At 36.8% G+C, this 21,892-nt stretch overlaps 1 protein-coding gene and 1 non-coding gene across 2 annotated transcripts; one reads left to right on the top strand and one right to left on the bottom strand.

Moving 5' to 3' along the window:
• Positions 1–8,408: 8,408 nt before the first annotated feature.
• On the top strand, positions 8,409–10,209 carry LOC114517664. Its single transcript, XM_028537448.1, has 3 exons — positions 8,409–8,918; positions 9,306–9,663; positions 9,837–10,209. The coding sequence occupies exons 2-3, from the start codon at positions 9,601–9,603 to the stop codon at positions 10,182–10,184; spliced, it is 411 nt and encodes a 136-aa protein (XP_028393249.1). The 5' UTR covers positions 8,409–8,918; positions 9,306–9,600; the 3' UTR covers positions 10,185–10,209.
• Positions 10,210–10,285: 76 nt separating this feature from the next.
• Trnaa-agc lies at positions 10,286–10,358 on the bottom strand. The gene has a single exon. It is a non-coding gene; the product is annotated as a tRNA-Ala (tRNA).
• Between the last annotated feature and the right edge of the window lie 11,534 nt (positions 10,359–21,892).

The following is a 21,892-nucleotide window of genomic DNA, read 5'->3' as shown; positions in this document are numbered from 1 at the left end:
TCTGTCAATTATGTTGGCTAATACGCAGGGTGTCAGACTTCATATACCTCCACAACGCGGCACGCTATTGTTATTCCGCTTTGATATATAACAAAACAAACAAAATTCACTATTTCCCTCGAAGGCAACAGTAAGTGTATATACTTTCCTTAATTCTACAGGTATTTTGAATCAAGGCAACAAATCACATTCAATAGAGACTTCTTGCACGGCTATACGTACGAAAAATCACTCAGCGGTCAGTGGAATGTACACTATGAAGCCCAATGGACTCAATCTGTCGATTGAATTATTTTGCGATATGACTTCAAAAAATGGTGTTGGTGTGACAGAGATTGGACATGATAGTGAATTAACAACACTTGTGGACGGATATGAAGCTCCAGGTGCTTACTACAAAACCATGAAATATGAAATTCCCATGGAGCAAATCGTTGTCATTATGAACCAGTCCAAGAATTGTGAGCAGTTTATAAAGTTTCAGTGTTATGGAAGCGCATTCGTACAAAAGGGTGAACGAAAGAGTTGGTGGGTATCACGTCAAGGTTCAAAGATGAATTACTGGGGTGGAGCGGCAGTCGACAGTGGAAAATGTGCCTGTGGAATGACATACAGCTGTGTAGGTGGACACAAATGTAATTGTGACGAAGATGACGCAGTATTACGTGAAGACAGTGGATACCTTACGGACAAGAACACGCTTCCTGTTGCTGAACTAAGATTTGGTGATACTGGTATATCTTTAGGTAACAATGAAGATGAATATGGTTTTTATACACTTGGGAAATTACGATGCTGGGGTTAAGAAGTAACACCCGATGCCTCAGGTTCCTTAACGCTTTCATGAAATTGTATGAACATGTACTTGTGTATTGTCTTGTAGGTTTAAAAATAAGTCTGTTTGACAAAAGTAATTAAATAAGACAGATTTACTGTCGTTTACATTAGAGCGCCTGCAACTTTGAGGCTGCATATTGCTTTTTTCGAACTGTCAATACTGTAGATGACTGAAACTAGACTTAGAACGAGCTTTCTAGGTAGTAAACATGCACATATGACGCACATTAGGGGGTTCGTGATGTCGGGAGAGAGATTTTTAACCGTTACTGAGAAACCTCCTTGCAATATTGAATCCTTCAGTTAAATTTACAGTTATGGCTAGAAAGATTGGTGTACTTGATGACAAAAATTTAAATTTTTCTAACCTATGAATGTTGTGGAGGTCTTGGCGAGGAAGTCAAACCGCCCTCTAGCTGTTCGCTTTGATGCATATAGAGTAAATATTTATTCCTTGTCAGTACGGTTAAACTAATAAAGCATATATGTAAATTTCTCTTGCAATATATAAAGTTTAAGAGATAACCGTATTCACCGATTTCTGAAGAAGTAGTAATTTGCAGTTTTTTGTCATTATTTATAACTTTTTTACTGGAATCGACCGTCGATGGGCTAGTGAGTAGTGAGTAATATGGACGTTTCTTTCGGCGAAGAATGATCTGAAAGTACTTTTACATTTTGCTCAAGAGATTTACTAGTGGGAAAGGCGAACTCATTAACAACATATTAATATGAGATAAAAGATAATCAAAAGAGGTTTCTATTAATGCCATAAAAGATTAAGAATAATGAAAAATGATATCAAAAATATAAAGCAAGCCTCTTTGCGAATTATGTGAATCTCTGCGGTAAATCACTTTTATGGCTGGAGAGATTGGTATACTCGATCACGAAAATTTAAAATTCCCTAACCTATAACAACTAATGTTATGCAAGTCTTACTGACATTTCTGCGAGAAAGTTTAACCCCCTCTGTTCTTCTTTGATAGATATCGAGTAAATAATTATACTTTGTAAGTACGCCAAAAGTAGAACATATAATTATGTAAAATGGGTGATGCTTATACATGCATGCAGTACTCAAGAGAATGTACAATGGCAGGGCCCAAAAAATATTGTCAAAGAAGGACGAAGTTCTACTTTTTGTTGCAATATTTCAGTTTTAAAAGATTGCAGCGTGTCTATATCTACCTTCGTGCAAGCGTGTAAGTCATTGTTTAAAAGTTATTACATACCTTAATAGACAGCTCCCATCTCAGTTATCACCCCAAATACAAGAGTAGGGAGTCCATTACCGCACACACCGCACATACATGCTGGTATGCAGAAAAATTACCATTATTTTTCTAGAAGAAGAAATTAAAAAAACATTCCCATGTTAAAAATTTTTTTCTCTGTTTCGAATTTAAATGTTAATGAAATGCATGTTACCTCGAATATAATCGCCCTTACAAAATTGCATGGAGAAAGTGCACTAAAAGGTCATAAACAGAAGGATTTCAGTAATAATGATCTGGCAATTTAAGACAATTTTATCACTCATTGAGTGAGGTTAAGAGAGAGAGGAAGAATTATCAAGTTTTCGTTGTCTATCATAGAGAGGGCTTGAGCTCATTTTCTAATACAAAACCAAAAGGTGTTTAGCGAAGGACGGCATTTTATGGGCGTTCTCCTTTAAGCGGCCAAAATGGTCAAACGCGTTATGTTTGAAATTGAAATAGAGCATTTCGTTAAAAATATATTGGTGCACTTGTATTTACCTTGTTAGGCAGATGTATAAATAACGATATACTTGAATACAAAGTTTTTAAATCCTTAAAATACCAGTTATCTGCATGTACTGAAATTCAACGGGATCGGTTTGGCCGTTTTTCGTATAAAGGAAAGCGCCGTATGACAATAGCAGCATTATGGGGTTGGTATTGGATGGCAAACCACACTCTCGCAAGTGGGGAAATATGCTCCAATCATTGCATTCAGGTCGCAACTGAGAGCTTGTTACGGCATAAACACGAAACATTTTGAACGTCTCTGTTGCTGCACGAGATGGCCGGAAATCGCAGACATGGAATATACAAATAACCATAAATAATTTGCACATCTGTCAATGTGATTTATTGAATTAAGTGCCTAGTTGAAAATTAATTGTACTTTTGCAAAAGATAACTACGTATAGCAACAACAAGTGTGCCGGTGGAGAGCAAATAAACTTTGACTTTAGTATTGACTTTTGTCCGCAGTTATAAATAAGAAATTCGAAGAAAAGTATACGAGTGGTACTTATAACCCCGCAAAACTTAAAAAAGAAATGTTAGAATTTCTATACTCGGGTATGGACGAATCAAAATACACAAACTACAAAATTATATAGGATTGAACTGCAAGGAATTGAGCCATAACAGTAGCTTCGTACCTTTCTGCTAAAGCAGAGGGGCAGTACCTTCATGACAAAATGATTCGTAATTCTTGCGTGTTGTTTGCTGACGCCATCTGCTAAAACTCGTAGCCGACGAGCTTTTGAGTAGGAGTTGGTTGGTTAATTTCGTATTCAAAAGCCAAACGACTACGAGTTTCGTCAAAAGGCGTAGGTGGCAAACGCGATTAAAATATTTGCATGTCTATGTATGAGCAACATTGTCTAAATAAAAAAAATATTTTTGAAGTACAGAAGAAAAGCCTCAAAATCGATCTAGAAAAGGAAATTCACTTACTATGACAAAGATGGCAATCTGGAAACATTCTTATCTCTTTACCCTATAGCTATAGGCATGCAATTTATACACGGCCATCAAATGATTGCTCAGCGAAGTACATTGATATAAGAACGGTGAACAATACCCATAATACATTACATAATTAATGATCTGCTAACTTAAAAGAAGAGTAGAAGGCTTGTGTGTTTAGTGTTAAAATGGCTGTCTCAAGCATATGTGCGTTACTCTTTCTATCAAGACTATTCCTGCTGGGAGAATGCCCAACCGTCCAAGCCTTATTCCGCAAAAATGATGGCAAATACTTAGCGAATCATGTCATCGAAACAAAACACGCTGAAACCGAGTTAGAATGCGGTATGCATTGCGTTGCTCATGGATTATGCGTGTCGGTTAACTACAAAATTTCTGGAAGCGGTAAAGGTCGATGTGAGCTCAACAGCAAGGCCCTGCAAAAAACATCTGACGATGATCAAAATAGGAGCATGTTCAGTAACCCCGAGTTCATACATATGTACATAATCAAACAGGTAAGAAAAGAATTCTAAAGATACATAATTCAACAAAATACGCCCTATAAACCCACATATTCCTGTTTTATATATTGTTTGTGGTATTGCAGTCCACGTTTAATTTCCACTAAATTTTGTAGTCTTACAATGATTACGACTCCATACTGTAGTACGTAGTAATTAGAAAAAAAAGACAAGCTTTAGGAAAATACTTTGCCGCTTCCTGCTTCAAAAAGACTGATAATTAAAAAAGTTGGGAGAAGAGTAAATTAAGCCCAATTTAAAATTACATAAATTAACTAAATGCTTAATTCTGTCACAGAGACCATGGATTTATATTTACTGAAAAGCAAAGCTATATTATGCTCAGTGTTAGAAAAAATATTTTTAGAATATCTGTTTATCCGTTATAGTTGTGCATGCATGCATATATACCAATAACGTGTAATGCAAGAGTGTTCTGGGAAGAAAATTGCACGAGTTTAACGCGACATGGTCTTGTTTATGTAGATACCTCCAAAACCTGACCCAAAGAGCAATCTGCCTGAATCAAAAAATCACTCAGCAGGTATGATGAAAATAGCTACAATTCTTGGAGTGAAAATATTTAACCTTTAGAACAAACTGATAAATTGCAAAGAATGTTTTCGGTGAGCAAATTTCAACTGTCTGACCAAATGCTGTTGGGATTGACAGGACAGGTGTCCGAGGGCCTAACGGCAACCAAATTTAAAACCAATCAATTTAGCTAGTAATGTTACTAGAGTTACTTAATAATTTTACCTAATAATGTTAAGATGTGCGTGTATATTGATTTGTTATATGAACTTTCAATGGTGCATTGTGTTAGGGTGCCTGTTGATTTTGAATATTAAGAGGAGAGTTTTTATTATGTCGCGTATTTTGGCGGGAAAACGCTCAAAACCTAAAATCTTTTCGGCGTACCGCTCAAAATTAATTTATTTTACCTATACTCTTTACATTATGTTGTGAACTAAGTTTAAACTGTATTTGGTGAACGCAAAACACCAAACATAGGAGTTATTACAAAATATAATGCGGCTATCAACAATGTTATAATGTCAACGCGATTAGGGCTATAACTGAAATGAATACAAAAAAAGCTTCGATTCAAGTGTCATTTTCTTCTCGGCGTATCCCGAGAAATCTTTTCATTTTCACAATATTTTGAGATTATACAGTAAACATACTTTGCGGATGCTTTTCAGGTTTGCAAAACATTTTTAATGCTGAAAATTTTAGTGCTGTTGCATGAAGATATAACTGGAGTTTTGACTTAAACATAGAAATAGACATAAAGACAAATATCTCCTCTTAAACGAAATATAATACTCTTCATCACAACAAAGCTAAATATCGGGGGAGACCCCACACTATGGTCTGTCACCTTGGTCTGGGCCCTAAATATTGCAATGAATTTACTTGTAGAGTTTTGTAGCGTTGCAAACGCGAGAAATGTTTTTCAGGGCCGGTTGTATCCAGCCAGTTTAGCTAGCTTAAACGGCCGATAAGTCAAAATTGAATAACACTCTTACATCTCTCTTGAATGAGTCAACTTGAATATTATGCACTGAATATTTAGTTGTAAACAGTATTTTGCATTAAGGTAAAAAACATTTAGTTTGCTTGTTGAATCAAACGATAGACTTGCCTTCTATTTTGAACTTATCTACCGTTTAAAACACGTTCCAGAGTAAAGTGTGATATTCTGTTTAGTGCATTTCTTAACAAAATGCCACATTAAAGCCAAATACAGCAAGAAAAAAAACATTTTGTTGTTGAATTTGATCAGAACGTGTAAAATTTACAAAACAAGAATGTTTGCATTGCTAACTTGGGACGTTTTATCAATTTTTCTCTAAGTTCTAAATATTGAAGGTTTTGCTATTTTTTTTAATTTCCACAAAAAAATACAATGCTAGCTGTTAGTGGTCAATATGATGTAAAATCACCCCAAATTGCATAAACTGTACCAATTGTCTATTGATAAATTATAAAAAATCTCATCATTTAGCAGGCCATATAATAATACATGATAAAAACAGTTAATGAAACACATTTTATTTAAATACGTGGCAGATACATTAATCATCTTGCTATTTTGAGGTATTTTGCCACTAAAATGAAGATTGATTCAGCACAGTGTGGTATTTGGCAAATTTGCCACAATTATAATGGAAAATTGATTTACAGCATGTCCAATATCACAAAGCAAACCTTTTCTGGTTTCGAGATCTCGAAAGCCTTGCCTGGTTTCGAGATCTCGAAGCCTTTGCCTGGTTTGGAGATCTTGAAGCCTTTGCCTGGTTTCGAGATCTCGAAGCCTTTGCCTGGTTTCGAGATCTCGAAGCCTTTGCCTGGTTTCGAGATCTCGAAGCCTTGCCTGATTTAGAGAAAATATACAATATTATGATATAATAATACAATATAATAATTACAATATAACAATACAATATTAACTGTTAGGAAATTGTTCAATTAATCATATAATTAATTAATTAAATAAATTACATTAATAAAATACATTCTTGAGCTTAACATAGAAGCTGGTACGGCAATGAACAGCAACTCTACCATACACACTTTCAAAAAAAACAACATATTAAGATCACTACTGTCAGGTACATACTGTATTTGCTGGGTTTACCTGATTTATTTAGCCCTCCCTCTGCTGGATTAATCTCACTTTAATAGCAGACCTGTCAAGAACTAGGCATTTTACACCAAGTTCTTGGCAAGCTAAGGCACATATGATCCTGAACCTCCGCAGGCATCAACTACATATAGAGTTTTGTCCTGTACAAAAAGGTTTAGCAATTTTACATACAATTTAACTGGCTTAAATTGCCTTTGGTGGGTGATTCCAGTGTCTTTTTCTGCAAAGAACTCATCTGCAGACTGCGTGAATAGGTCATCTCCTTTGATTGGTTGACATGTTTTTGTCAAATGAGAGGGTGTGTTGACTTTGTCAAGGAACAGCTCTCTGCAAGAAACAACACAAATTATGAATGCTCACAGTATGAGGTTGTATGGCATTCAAGGTCTGATGGCATGGAGCACCTTACTGATATGCTAGCATTTTAGGTTATACTGGAGAAAGCATGTGATGCATAAAACTTCATAACTTTCTCTTTATACAACCATTCTTCTTTCTTTGTGATTTCATAAGTATGAAAATTAAAAAAATCACTGCACAAGGGAATGATGCACACGATATATAACAGTTTTAATATTACACATACCTTGTAGTACTACAGGATTGCAATGATAATATGCAATGTCCCATTCAATGCCCATGGACTCTAGGACTGTCACAAGAACTGACATGTTAGGAGTCTCTCCCGGGAAGATGACAAATCTTGTCTGTTCGACGTTATGCCTGAAGTTGATGGTTCTCATCATCCTTAGAAACTGCTCTAAATCTTTTGATGCCATGACTAGAATGTATAAAAATAAATAAAAATACATGACTAAAATAACAACATGTATGGTCTGTTGGGGTAGAAGTTGAGGTCAGGCTGAGTGTACCACAGCAAACATCATGCAACAATATGAAATACTGTAACACTGACCATGTTTCCAGATTGTGTGCATGTTACATGTACATAAGCGGACCTTTACTGTACTATATTCAATCAGGCATGAACTCTCAAACTAAAAAGCACGCAAATACTCAATATATCAAGTACAATCCACGATTTCATTGGGAAGGCAATTTTCATATCCACAAAATGCTGTTCATCTTAAACAACAAACGATGTGGATGCCAAATATAGTGCAAAAAGTTTGGAGATTTCGTTGAGATTTCGAGCTATCCGGCTTGCTCGGTAAATACCCGTGACTCAGGTTCACAAACTCCACAGGTGCTTAGGCATATGGAAATTTTCGATTCCCGTGAAAATGCGGAATTATCTGGGAAAATATCGACGAGAAGCGACACTAAAGGTTGCAAGAAAAATATTACGTACCTCTTTCTCATTTTAGAAATCAAGGTTGAGCCAAGAGACTTTGGTCAAAATCACGCGCGCCAATGTTGTGTTCAAGCGGGTTCAAGTCATCGGGTCTTCTTCCCAAGACTTGAATGCACTTATCACTCCCCCATATTCAGTCCCAGCCAGTTGAAAATTCGTCTTGTAATACAACACGAATCCAATTTACATAATATGTAAATTTAGACTGCTAAAGCAAGAGAGTTTCCATGCCATTCACAAATAAATACAGCAGTTGAAAAAAATACAACCGCTCGTTGGAGCCATGGAATCTTTCGCGGCACCATTTTAACAAAATCCACTGTTAAAAAGTCCATTTTTAACAGCAGAAGTAATGTTCGTGAGCTAATAAGGAGCTTTCCATACTTTAAACTTTTCGATCACTGCCGAAAGAAATTCAGATCTCAATAAAACTTTCGCTTTGTGAATTTCGTTAAAAATTCGAATTCGAACAAACATGCTGCTATGTGCCAGCGATTTTTTGCACAGCGACAGCAAATTTCCCAGCTGTTGTTAGAAATAGCATGAAGCATCACAATAATATTGACCGCTGCTATAGATTTTTAACAAGACTGAGGACTCGTATTTACAAAAGTTGACAATATTTTGATCGGAAATATTAATAAATAAAAGAAAATGTTCAAAATACATCCAAATAAGTCAACGAAAAAGGTGTCCTTGATATAAAAAGGTCCCTTTGAATCAACCTACAAGTTGCAGATGAAAATGGCGATGGCTAGTCTTTGCTAGGATCGCAATTCGGCATCGACATGTCTTCCGAAGCAAAAATATATTCTGTTGGAGCCCAAATGGCAAAAATAAAAGCGTATTAACGGCTGAAAACCTTGGTATGTGTTGATTTTAATGTTTTGTTGCTCCTCCAAAGTTCATGGGGCAATATTTAATTACGTTTTGAGAAGTTAACGATACTTTTGAGGATGATTAACTTTAACTACGTTTTAACTATGATTAACGCTAACCACGTTTTTATACAACCGGCCTAACTACGTGATTAAAGTTAACGACATTTTAACGTGTTAACGACATTGGCCACATTTGGGTATCTTAGCTTGGGCCCCTTGGCCCTTGGAATTATTTTATTATTGTATTAACAATTGTGAATAGTTTGTCAGATAAGGTTAAGCAAGTGAAAATATTGTTATTTTGACATCAACATCACGCAAGTGTATAACAAACAAACTCTAATTGAATATTTTAAATATATCATTTTATAGGATTTGGAGATCCCAGAAGGTGCCCCTGATCTTGTGCCATCTTCACCAGATAATGTGGACTTAGACAGATTGAAGAAGGATATCCCGAAATTTCTAAACAACTCCAGAGTCATTTCTACTGAACAAAAGGAGTGGTGGGACACCTTCTTTGCAGATGCTTTGGAAACATACCAAGTCTCTCCGGAGAAGCGTTCCTTGTGTCTGCTAGACGAAGTAAAGATCTTAAAGGCTTGTTCTTCAAACACAATGGCAACACCACATGCTTTGTCATCCTTGACCGTGCTTGCAGAAACCCATGTCAGATGCCACAGAAAAGGCAGCTGAGCTTGTCAATGCTCAGTTTAATGAGATTCCAGAGGTATAGTATTAAGGCTATGTACAGTTAAAACACACCAACCTCAGTGAGGGTAGCTGGCCAATGTGCATGCAATCAGAGTTGATGACAATGGAGAGTAGTGTCCAATACACTACAGCAGATCAACTAGGTACTGTAAAGTCTCATATTTACTAATTTCTCAAATTCTTTTTAAGGTTTACACTGGCCCTTATGTGAGACCAAAAACAGTCTCAGAAGTTGATAACCTGTGGCAGTTTGTGACAGTTGGGGTATTTGTGGCAGTAAACCTTGAAAATTATGAAAAGGTACCCGTCATTGGCAAAGTTGTTGAAAAAGATGAAGATAATGTCAAGGTGCACTACTGGAAAGGTTCTTGGAACAAGAAATGGACTCCTTGGTTGTACAATAATTTGCCTTGGATTGATGAGCTGCCAAAGGACTGTATATATTTAGCATCATTTGAACTTGATGAAAACGATAAACTGCAGAAGGATACTAAGCAAAGTATTAGAGAATTTTTCAACAAAGACAAAACTAATTAAAAATTTTAAAGTGATAATGCAAAGACTCAGGTGTGTATATTAAATGTATATATGTGATGTTGCTACTCTGGTCACCAACCGGGCAAGCTGAAAAATTAGCTTGACCACGGTGGGAATCGAACCCGCGACCTTTGGTTTGCTAGTCCAATGCTCTTCCAACTGAGCTACAAGGTCAAGACAGTTTGAGTGGTTGATATTTCGGAACTATTGGTGACTCAGAGTAGCAACATCACATATATACATTTAAAAATTTTAAGCTGTAATTAATGGCTTGCAATATTTATATATACAAAATTAATTTATTTTAACATACCAATGTTTTGGTAACTGTACCAGTAACCATAGTCATTCCTTAGGGCACTTGAAACCAGCCAATGCTTTAATATCTCAAGTCCTTGTCTGGTTTCGAGATCTCGAAGCCTTTGCCTGGTTTCGAGATCTCGAAGCCTTTGCCTGGTTTCGAGATCTCGAAGCCTTGTCTGGTTTTGAGATCTCAAAGCCTTTGCCTGGTTTCGAGATCTCGAAGCCTTTGCCTGGTTTCGAGATCTCGAAGCCTTGCCTGATTTTGAGATCTTGACTTTTGCAAAATGATCAGTTTTTGGCTATTTATATTCTTCTTCTATATACATAGATAATAATTTTAATAAAAAAGATGAATATAGCAATAAACAATATTTTTGTTGCTAATATTTGAATATTTACTTGATATCAGCCAAACCTCTTCCTTTTCTTGCAGATTTTTTGCAAAAATGGCTTTTTTAGCATGTTAAATGCTGTTGCAAACCGTTTCTTGAGAAATACTCATTTATTTGGCAGAAAATGAGCCAATTTTAAGTAAACAGAATATCACACTTTACTCTAGAACGTGTTTTAAGCTAAACGGGCTTGCTAATACGGTTTTGTTTATTACAACGAGGGAGAGAAAGATACCGTGTTTTCCAAAAAGTCTAGGATTATTAAACTTTTAATATATTAAAGGTAATATCCCGCGCACTATATTCGCTTGCAATACCCGCTTCTATACACTTAGGAAGAATAATTATGTAAATTTTAGATGAACTCAAATGATCACCCAGCTGCATGCCAATCAATCCCAGCGTCTCTTTGTTCCATTAAGTATATATGCCAACTACACTGACAGTGTTGTTTTACTAAATACATTTGAGTACTTGCAGGGTTGTGGCGAACGAGCTATAGGTTTTCGCTTCGGGTGACATCTGATATTGACCAACTTTTAAAATGAAAAATGACAAACTTTTTCCATCCGCGTATAATTTTTACTGCTTACAGACGGTCTTAGTGAACCCTTCTAAACACGGATTTTATTTATTTGCAAGGCGCCTGATCAATATAAATAATTTGAGAAACCTAATGTAAAAGACAAAAGTGGAGAAATTGGTCAGCATTAATCGGTCCAGGAAATGTTTCAAAAATTTTTTTAAATTCTAAACATCTTTGGAAACAGCTTATTTTAATAGGACTGGCCTAAAATATTCATAAAAACTCACTTATTGCATACTTGGTTCATTTACCAAAATCTGATGTGGATATTATTCTGACCATGCATGCCATACCAAAGCAATTCGACCATTTTTTTATCATGATCAATTATTGGGAGGGGGTAGTCACATCTTCCCGGTTGCTACGGCCCCGAGGCCTGAACACTTGTAGATCAAATACAGCGCTATTACATCTGGGATACAGTGTGGGTAAACCGTATATCGCGCTCGGAGGTAATTAAAGACGAAACACTTACGGGAAATTTGATGTTTACAATTGGTGAATGGGTTTCTTACGTTTGATTTTTGAAGTCATGCTCAGGAAAAAGAAAATAACGCGTCTTAAGACAAAATTTAAACGACCGGACAATTTTAAAAGAAAGTTATCGATAGGATTTTTTTCAATTGCGTAAAACCATATTTTCCCCCTTTAATTTTTTTATCGATAAAAAAATTGCTTTTTCTTAAAAAAAACTTTTTTCTTAAAATTGTCTCGTCAATTACTAACCATCTGGAAAAATGTTCAGTGGAAAAAGAAAACATTTCACCGAAGGGTTTGTGAAATAATCGTAGTTTAATGATAATTGGTGGCCATATTGAAACGTCATTGTTCCCATGGCAACAGCTTCTGTAATTGGCTAATCAATATTTTCTTATTTCGAACATGGTACTCAATACGTTAAAGCTAATTTTAATCTATAGTTTACAATATTGGTGCTTAATTCTGCATCATCAAACCTGCACTTAAAAAATTCTCAAAACTCTAGGGAGCCATCTTAAATTTAAACGGTGGGAAAACGTTTGCTAAACCGATTTGATAATGTACCTTTCTACATGAGTCGCAGTCTAAGATTGAGCTCACCATTTACCTTGGGGAGTCGGCTCCTGCATGGCTCATCGGAAGTATCCGGAAATGCTGGAAGGTTCCGGAAAATTCTAATGGAAATTCCTTCCACCATTTGCTTTTTGCGACCGGAATTTCGACTCCATAAAATAACGATAAGCACCCGTGATTTCTATTTTGTGGAACGCTTGATGCAACCTGCCCCGTGACAGCATTGCGAGACAAGTTGCATGAAAACTGCACCGTGAAAAAAGCCCACGCACACTGGATGTGATTCACCAACGCCACGCAAACTTTCAGTTTTTTCAAGCGAATAAATTCAAATATGAAAGGAAATTCTAAGAGCTACGGGCCCCAGACATGTGCCACCTTTCAGTATTTATCAAGAATAGCAGAGTAAAGATTAGTTCCTTTTGAAAACTCAAAAATTCGTCAAAAACACGTCGCGTCCGGTGAGTGGGCTTCAGGCCTCAAAGGGCCGCACGGGACGAAGTCGAAGGGATGCACAGAAAATCTTTATGGCCCGAGCAAAAAATTTTTTTTACACTTTTACCGAATTAAACTCAATTGCCGTTCGCACGAGACTTTATGGGAGGCGTGACTTTACTGGCGGCGGGAATTATATAAATGCATATAAATCTTTAATATTTAGGTATTTTCAATCATACCAACAAATCAGATCCAATGCAGATTTCATGCACAGCCATTCGTGTGAAAAATCCCTCAGCTGACAGTGGAATGTATTGTATCAAGCCCCGTGGACTTAATCTGTCGTTTAACTTATCTTGTGATATGACTTCTAAGAATGGTGTTGGTGTGACAGAGATTGGACATGACAGCGAATCAAGAACACTGGTGAGCGGATATGAGGCTGCAGGTTCTTACAACAAAACCATCAAATATGAAATTTCCATGGAGCAAATCGTTGTCATTATGAACCAGTCCAAGAATTGTGAGCAGTTTATAAAATATGAATGTAATGGAAGCACATTTGTAGACGGGGGTGAACGAAAGAGTTGGTGGGTATCACGTCAAGGTTCAAAGATGAATTACTGGGGTGGAGCGGCAGTTGACAGTGAAGAATGCGGATGTGCAGTGAACAAGAGCTGTGATGGTGGAGGAAACTGCAATTGTAACAAAAATGACCTAGTATTACGCGAAGACAGTGGATACTTAACGGACAAGAACACGCTGCCTGTTGCTGAATTGAGATTTGGTGATGCTGATCGATGTGTGAGCACCGGTGAGAAGGAGTATGGTTATCATACACTTGGGAAATTACGATGCTGGGGCTAAAAGGTAGAGCCAGATGCCTCGGGTAGTCAGGTTTTAAGCGCTGTCGCGACTTTGTATACACATGTACTTGTCTTTAGTCTTCTAGGTTTAAAATTGATAGAATTTTTTAAACGTTTTAAAACGTTAGATAAAATGCAATAGCAATGAAAATAGGCTTGTTTAGCGTGCTTTTTTAAGTAACAACGTGGTTGATACAGTAAACTGTATATATATGGAAGGCTCGCTCTAGTACATTCCGTAATCTAAAAATGAAGCCAAACATGGCGGATCATGAAGGCTGCTTGCTTCGAACGAACCAGACCTTCACGCACGAGCGGTTAAAAATTAATATGGCGGCAACGTGTAGGAGTGGAAGTCGGTCAGTTTTGTAAATACAACACAAATATACGGCATAAGTTACCTCTCTAGAAAGAATAACATTACCAGGTGAAGTTGTAACAAATTGTATGTATTTATTTTTAAAAACTTTGTATTTTAAAAAACTTAGTAACGTCCGAAATGTTCGATATTTTTTTTTGTCATAGTTTTATAGTTTGTGTTTTTTAGTTTCCACGCGCACTTCGCGCATTTCACGCTTCGTGGAGGTCTGGTTCGGTACCGAAGCAGCCTTCATGATCCGCCATGTTCGGCTTCACACTTTGAACTGGAGCGAGCCTCCCATATATAATTATAAAGTTTAAATAATTAAATTAAATAATGATGGAGAAACGATATTAAAATTAATAAGAAACTGCGTTCCTTGATATAACTTTTTATGATAACATAACATTTTAATTCCCTCCAATTGTAACAATTGGCAAGAGATAATTTGTCAATGACCGTCCAATGATTTCGTCAAGAAGGAACAACACGCTTCAGAATACATTAAATAACTGATTTTAGTGACATAAAAATTAATGTATAGGCAGCTTATTTCTTTGCAAGAGATGTTGTTTTAGGAATAGTCACATCCCTTTACTTTAACATTGTAAAGTTTACCAGAGAGGTGCTGAAATCACCTTACGCTCGCCTGCACTGTTTGTCTAGAATAAGGCTAAACTCTGTATGAAAGGTATCTGTATGAAGCACAAATTACCGATCTTTTTATTACAAATTACAAGGCTAAAATCCGCGTTGGAAGGTAATATTAGGCACAAACTTCAGATATTAGTTGTGACCTCAGAATTACTGGCCAAAACTGGCAGGTCGGAATTACATTAGTTTAATTTGTGACCAATATTTCTTCCGGTTCTCGCAATCCGCGCACGTGATATCAACAGGTAAGTTAATGGACCAGGCAAAAGTCCCTGCTTTATGCCGGGCGCACACACAACGATTTTACGGTAGTTGGTCCATTCTGGTTTAGACATATAGGCAGCCCTTGCCCAGACATGTTTTCCTTCTCGCGGCGCTCGCGCCTCGCGCGTGTACGCGAGTCTACTTGGTCTAATCATATGGTCTAATATTATGACCAAGTATGGATCGCCAGTCGCCACATTTTGATGAAAACATCCATCTAGACAATCTAGACAGGAATCGGCCGACTAAAATCGTCGTGTGTGCGCCTAGCTTTATGAAATAAACAAGATTGGATTTTTATATGCAAATATATGTCACATGCGTTGCCATTTCCTTTGCATTCCGAGCCTATCGGCTTTCTACTTATAAATAATTATGTGCTAAAGCTTGTAATTGCGAATTATCTGACAATATTCTTTAAACTTTAACGTTGGACTATGTTTTATATATTTTCACTTCCTGAATGATTTCTATATTAAGCGATTGAATTTTGATACGGCATGTCACAACACAATCTCATAATTTATAATTGTACATGTACAATACAAACAAATGGTAGCATACGGGTGAAAATATTTGAAAGTTTCTCATTTGGCTTAGGGTTGTACAAATAGTTTCGTTAAATATGATTCAGCTACAACTTTGAACTAAAAAAAACAGGGCTACACAATAGCCATGAAAATCGTAATGAGCGTGATAACTCTGGATAACTCTAACATTGACCTTATCATGATGCTAATAAACTTAACATTTGCCTTATCGTTTGATAATTTTGAGCAAAGCTCTCTTTATTATTGTATAAATGTGTACCAAATGGCACTGAATAGTCACAATGCATATCGATGACTTATATTTATGATGATTCCTCTGATGTAAAGCCATAATATTTAAAAAATATAGCATGTTAACATTGACCTTATCATTATGCTAATTAGCTTAACATTCACCTTATCATTTGATAATTTTGAACAAAATTCCCATTATTTTTGTGTAAATGTGTACTAAATGTCACCATATAGTCACAAGACATATCGATGAGCTATATTTATGATGAATCTTCTGATACAAAGCCATAATATTTAAAAAATATAACATCTTAACATTGACCTTATCATTATGCTAATTAGCTTAACATTCACCTTATCATTTGATAATTTTGAGCAAAACTCTCTTTATTATTGTATAAATGTGTACCAAATGGCAATAAATAGTCACAATGCATATTGATGACTTATATTGATAATGATTCCTCTGATGTAAAGCCAAAGTATAGAAAAAATATAGCATTTTAACATTGACCTTATCATTATATTTTGTTGTATAATGTTCACTCCCCCCTGGTAAATGGTTCTTTTGCAACAAATAGACTCCTTAAGTAGATAAGTTGAAAATAATGGGAAAATAAAAGTGGCATCTTAACATTCTACTTATCATGTAGTGTGGACGCGGACGGGGACGAGGACGGGGACGAGGACGGGGACGGGGACGGGGACGGGGACGGGGACGGGGACGGGGACGGGGACGCGGACGCCAAGACTATAGCAATAGCTCTCTTGCACTAAAGTGCAGGCGAGCTAAAAATTGAAATAAATTTTTTGTTGCTACATTAAACTTGTCCAGAAGGCGTGTATGTTGAGGGTCATATAATGACTATCTTATCAGGCTTTTGTGCGTTGCCAGTTGATGTGAGTGCATGTGAAAAGCAGCCAGCAATAAGCCAGATCAGCGACAAAACTGAATTATTTCCCTTTATTTCATGACTTTGGCACTGGAGAATTTCAATCATTTTCACGCGGAATCACGTTTGTTTTCCCCCGAAATATAAATTAAAATTCAAATTTTTCGCCCTGTATACTATTAGTTCAAAGAACGGGGACAAATAAAACCTAATGGTCATTGATGGGTACCTGATAGCAATGTATCTGCGCTCGCAGATACAATAAATGAGGTTGGAGGAGAGTCATGTGAAATGTGCCTGATGAAAAACTGTGAATTGAGAGCCGAAATAACAGTGCCGAATCGGTAAAAGAGTGTATTTTAGATTGGCCAATGCCTAGGGGAATGTGTCATTCAGGTCTGAACAGTTTTGCTGTAGAGAGCTGTGAACCAATGTGTTCCAGATATTTTTGTTGTGCCAAAAAGAGACTAGGGGGTTATCGGTGAAAACGGGAGATGGCTTGGGATCATTTTGCAGGATATGAAAATCCCTAAGTACACCATCCCTAACAGCAAAATTGAAGGGATGATGCGTTAGAACTAAGCGAATGGAATTAATGCTAGGGAGTAGAATTATTGATAGTTTATACACCCCAACAGCCAGACTTATCCCTATATTGTCTGGCATCAAACACCCTAGAATGTAATGGCCAGAGAGTATAACTGGATTTAAATCCCCAGCATGCAGGAAATATTTGAATGTAGGAGATATTCAAATCTATTTACTAATTATTGTATTTTGCATATGAACTTATGAATATGTAATATAGTGATAATAATATTGTTTTAGACAATTTAGAGTCTAAAAAGTATTTGCAATTCTGGGACAATACGATATGCATGGTTTGCAACATATAGCTGAACAATGGTATTCTCAATGTGATTGGGTAAAAAACCCCTACAATAGCAATAATCAATTTGTACCAAAAGATTGTATCTCACACCATGATAAATAATAGGTGATACTATGCAATTTTGTGTAATATTTTGGCGATTTTAAGCGATATTGTGCAATTCTAGGCAACATATTGGGCGAAATTGTGGCCCAGAGATTAGAGAAGGCCTAGGGATCGCTTGTTTGACAAGCGTTTATTATACTCAAATTGCTGCAGCAATATGCAGCCATAATGCATACAAATTTCTTGGATTATCCGTCCGTCAGGACTCAGGATTCCAATAAAATGGAATATTAATAAATATAAGTGCTTTTCTATTTACAGGTGTGTATAAGCATGCTTGTTCTTTGTTCAAACCTCCTATAGTCAAGGACCTGTATATCAGTTTGTATGCATTTCATTTAGGACAGGTAAACTTAGCTGGGTTTTTTTGTAATGACCATGGCGGTCAACATGGTAACGCTGCCCGAACCATAGCACACAGCGAAACATTTTAAACTGACCACACCCAAAAACAGCACATTCACTATAGTGCCATCTGCCAAACCAAAAAGCTTTGAGTAATCTGAGCTGCTTATATGGTTCAGAGATGGTGCTTTTAGGGGTGGTCATTGGTAAGTAGAAAATACCTAGCACTAATACTTTACAAGAAAATGACCATGCAATATTTATACACAAGTGTCAAATTGTGGCTAACAACTTCAAATGAACAGCAGTGGGCCTGCACCACCTTTTCTCCCAAGTCTTTTATAGAAACAACAATTTTTAAATATAATATCACTGTTTGAAATTCACTTACTTCCTGGGAATGGACGCATTTCGCCGATTCCCAAGTTCGCTTCTCTGGTCATCAGCGAAAATCGTTTGAATCCTTCTGAATATGAAAGTCAGTCGAGACATAATAATATCATTTACATTTTTAACAAGTTTCCATAAGTTTTCAAGTAGATTTCAACTGTTTAACCATCGACAACGTAAAACCCCAACTTTGAACAAATACAGCGCCATTGTGTCATCCCGTGTCGGTAGTTAACAATTCCGCATTGTTATTCTTACATTCAAGGCCATTTAATTTCAGCATTAACAAATATGACTTTTATAAAGGACTTGAAATTAAAAACATGAATAAAATATGAGAAATACAGCGTTTTACCACCCGGTTAAGTGTTAAATTTGCACATGAGTCTTTCAAAACAATCCGTTTAGATTTCGCGCGAGGAACGGGACAGGGCTCTGACAGGGGGGTGAATATCCTCACAGATGATAGAAAGCCGGCATTAGAAGTCTAGAAGACTGAAAATAACAGTATATTTCAGGATATATCTTTATTAATACATTGGTTTTCAGTCTTGAGTGATTACAATTACTATGCCTTTGTCCCCCTTTATAACCTTTGTTGTCGACTGTAGCTTTTTTCATCTCGTGTGAAAAGAGATCAACCCCCCTGGCATATCCTTATCACGTTCCTATTTCCTAGCGCGAAATCTGAACGGATTGTTTTGAAAGACTCATGTGCAAATTTAACAGGGTTGTAAAACGCTGTATTTCCTTTATAAAAGTCATAATTGTTAATGCTGAAATTAAAAGGCCTTGAATGTGAGAATAACAATGCGATATTGTTAACAACCGACACGGGCGAGATGCGTTCTTTGAAAAGTCATTAGGGCCCTTGTCTCGATTGTTCAAAATGTGGAAATCTGTGTACTTCTTGCGAATATGGAGACGTTTGGAGACGTTGGCTTAAAAAAATGAATGTAAAGAGGACACTTACTTTGTTTCTAACAATGCCTACACCTATGTGCCGAGCTAAATGTACACATGTTGCTCAATTTGGTGTAAAACGTTGTTTTGGTTTCTTCCCCCCTGAAGCGCTAAGAGTTTGGTGTTCTGGATCTCAAGCATGTGAACAACTATTTCGCCTGTTGCGCCCCATGACGCCTAATTTAGTTAATTTTAGTTAATTTTACAATGAAACGGACCCTGAATAGGATACACAAGCTACAGTTTCTAGCTACAGCAGAATGTGACGATCGGATCCTATTTTCGCGTGTTTATTATTTCCAGATCAAGGAAGAATCCAGTGACACTTTGGCAATTCCAACGGTACAAGAAATAACTAGAATTATTCATGACGCAAAAGCCGAGGCAGTTGACTTAGCAAAATCCTGCAACATTGATTTGGACTCATTTGACGACAAAGAACTACTTATAAGTGTTATAAGGAAGTTGTAGATCGTGGCAAATGACGGTGAAACAGATGAGGATAGCCCCGAAGACACTACGACAGGTGACACGAGCAGCAGTTCATCGTCTGTTGCAAATTCCGAAAATGGAAATATTTCAAGTCCAAGAAATTGTTACGACATCAGAAAGGATTTATCACAAATAAGACTACGTAAAACATCCGATCAAAGTAGCATTTTCCCGTGTTATAGTGAGTCTGACAGCCCGGTGTCACTTAATGGTACATTAGGTAGACAATAGCGTTGTACCTCCTGCAAGAAAACATCCAGTTGTCTGGTGATCGTTTACTTCGAGTCCGCGCAGTTCAGCCTGATCATGTGTATGTCGAAAGTCAACGTGATGTGTGCAGCAGTAGAAAAACCATTGCATCGGCTGATTTGTGCATTTTTAAACGAGTCGATTGTTCGGAGTGTTTGGTAGGCAGAGTGGTACAATTTTCGTACCTATCAGGGACAAAGAAACAAAGGCAGTTTTCCAACGGAAGTGTTGATTTGGAAAAAGCTTCTACCAAGTAATATAGGCGCTTATGCAAACTGTTTTACGGAGTTAAACCAAGTGATAGCCAGGATGAGATTCAAGGAGAAAGAGTGATTGCTTTCCGACCAGTAGAACTACAGTTCACGCGCGGTTACCTGTCGAGAACTACGTCGCGACAATCCACCCGTCGGTGGTGATGGACAGTGTGAACTACTCTTTTGCAATTGTCTTAGCTGCTTTGAAACAGATACTCCCCAATTGGCGCAAAAAATATCATTTCAGTTTTGACATGTATAACAAAGATTCTTTAAATTTTGTTGTCTTTTTCATGTCATGTGTTCAAATGTTGTATAATTGTGTTTCTACATCAAATCTAATTATGAATCATTCTTTCTTTTAATCAACCAATATTTTTCATCTTTTTGTATTTTTGGTATGAGAAAAAAACACTAAAAATAGGTATGCAATGCATACATGTGGCAAAAATTAACAAGTTTTGTTCAATGTCAAATGACAGGCCGTAATAATGGCGGGGAAATCAACTGCATGATGCTTAGTTTTACATTCTAATGCCATACGCAAAAGCAAAAATGGGCTGGTTAGCTAGTTAGATACAGTTATAACAAAGTAGGCATAAGAATAATCAATGAAATACCATTTCTGCGATTAATTTATCTGAAAGTTTAGGCCAGTTTACATCGATCAGACTGACAAAATTTCGGCTCTGCCCAGTCTCTTTCGTAGCGAACGGGCTACCCACCTATGTGGAGAGCAACGGAGCTAGGCCCTGGGGACGAGGATGGCTACCCACAAAAAAACTGAGGGAAAAATAGGAAAACAAAAAATATGAATTTGTGAAAATTCCGAGGGAAATTTACGAAGGACGCGCATGAAAATCACGAAAATTGATTAAAAATTTACAAAAAAAAATTACGAAAAAAAATTTTAAAAATCTCAAAAAAAAAATCAAAAAAACACGAAAAAATATTTCATGCTATCCGTTCTTAACTAAAGGTCTCTATGAAACAACAGGCTCAATCAGTCGCCGGTATCTTGATTGACGAACTGAAATTATTATGTCTCGGCCAAGTGAAGTTGACCCGTTTTCCATGCAATCGAAATGGAGATTTTACTAAGAAATGTTAGAGGCCGCAGTATCGGCAAAAATGTCCCACCTCGGCTAGGCGGGGCAACTCGCCTCATGTAATCGGCTCCTTAATTCAATAAAAAATCTCCGGATTCTTATTACTGTTATATAAGCATTATTAGTGGTCTTAAACATGGTTTTGAAAGCGTTCGAATATGCGATGCTGGTCGATGACGTTAGCGATTCAATAAACATTCATAATTTATTGGACGCGTATAACACACGTTCGCAGTGTTTTTCTTGGGGAGGGGGAATTTCAAAGAGCTTTTGGTTAACCCGGGCAAATTCCAATATAAATAAAGGCCAATATA

The sequence above is a fragment of the Dendronephthya gigantea genome, unplaced genomic scaffold (assembly GCF_004324835.1).
Source record: "Dendronephthya gigantea isolate DGI-Jeju-01 unplaced genomic scaffold, DenGig_1.0 000009F, whole genome shotgun sequence".
Taxonomy (NCBI): domain Eukaryota; kingdom Metazoa; phylum Cnidaria; class Anthozoa; order Malacalcyonacea; family Nephtheidae; genus Dendronephthya; species Dendronephthya gigantea.
The sequence above is the reverse complement of the archived record's forward strand: the minus strand, read 5'-3'. Positions and strand labels throughout refer to the sequence as shown.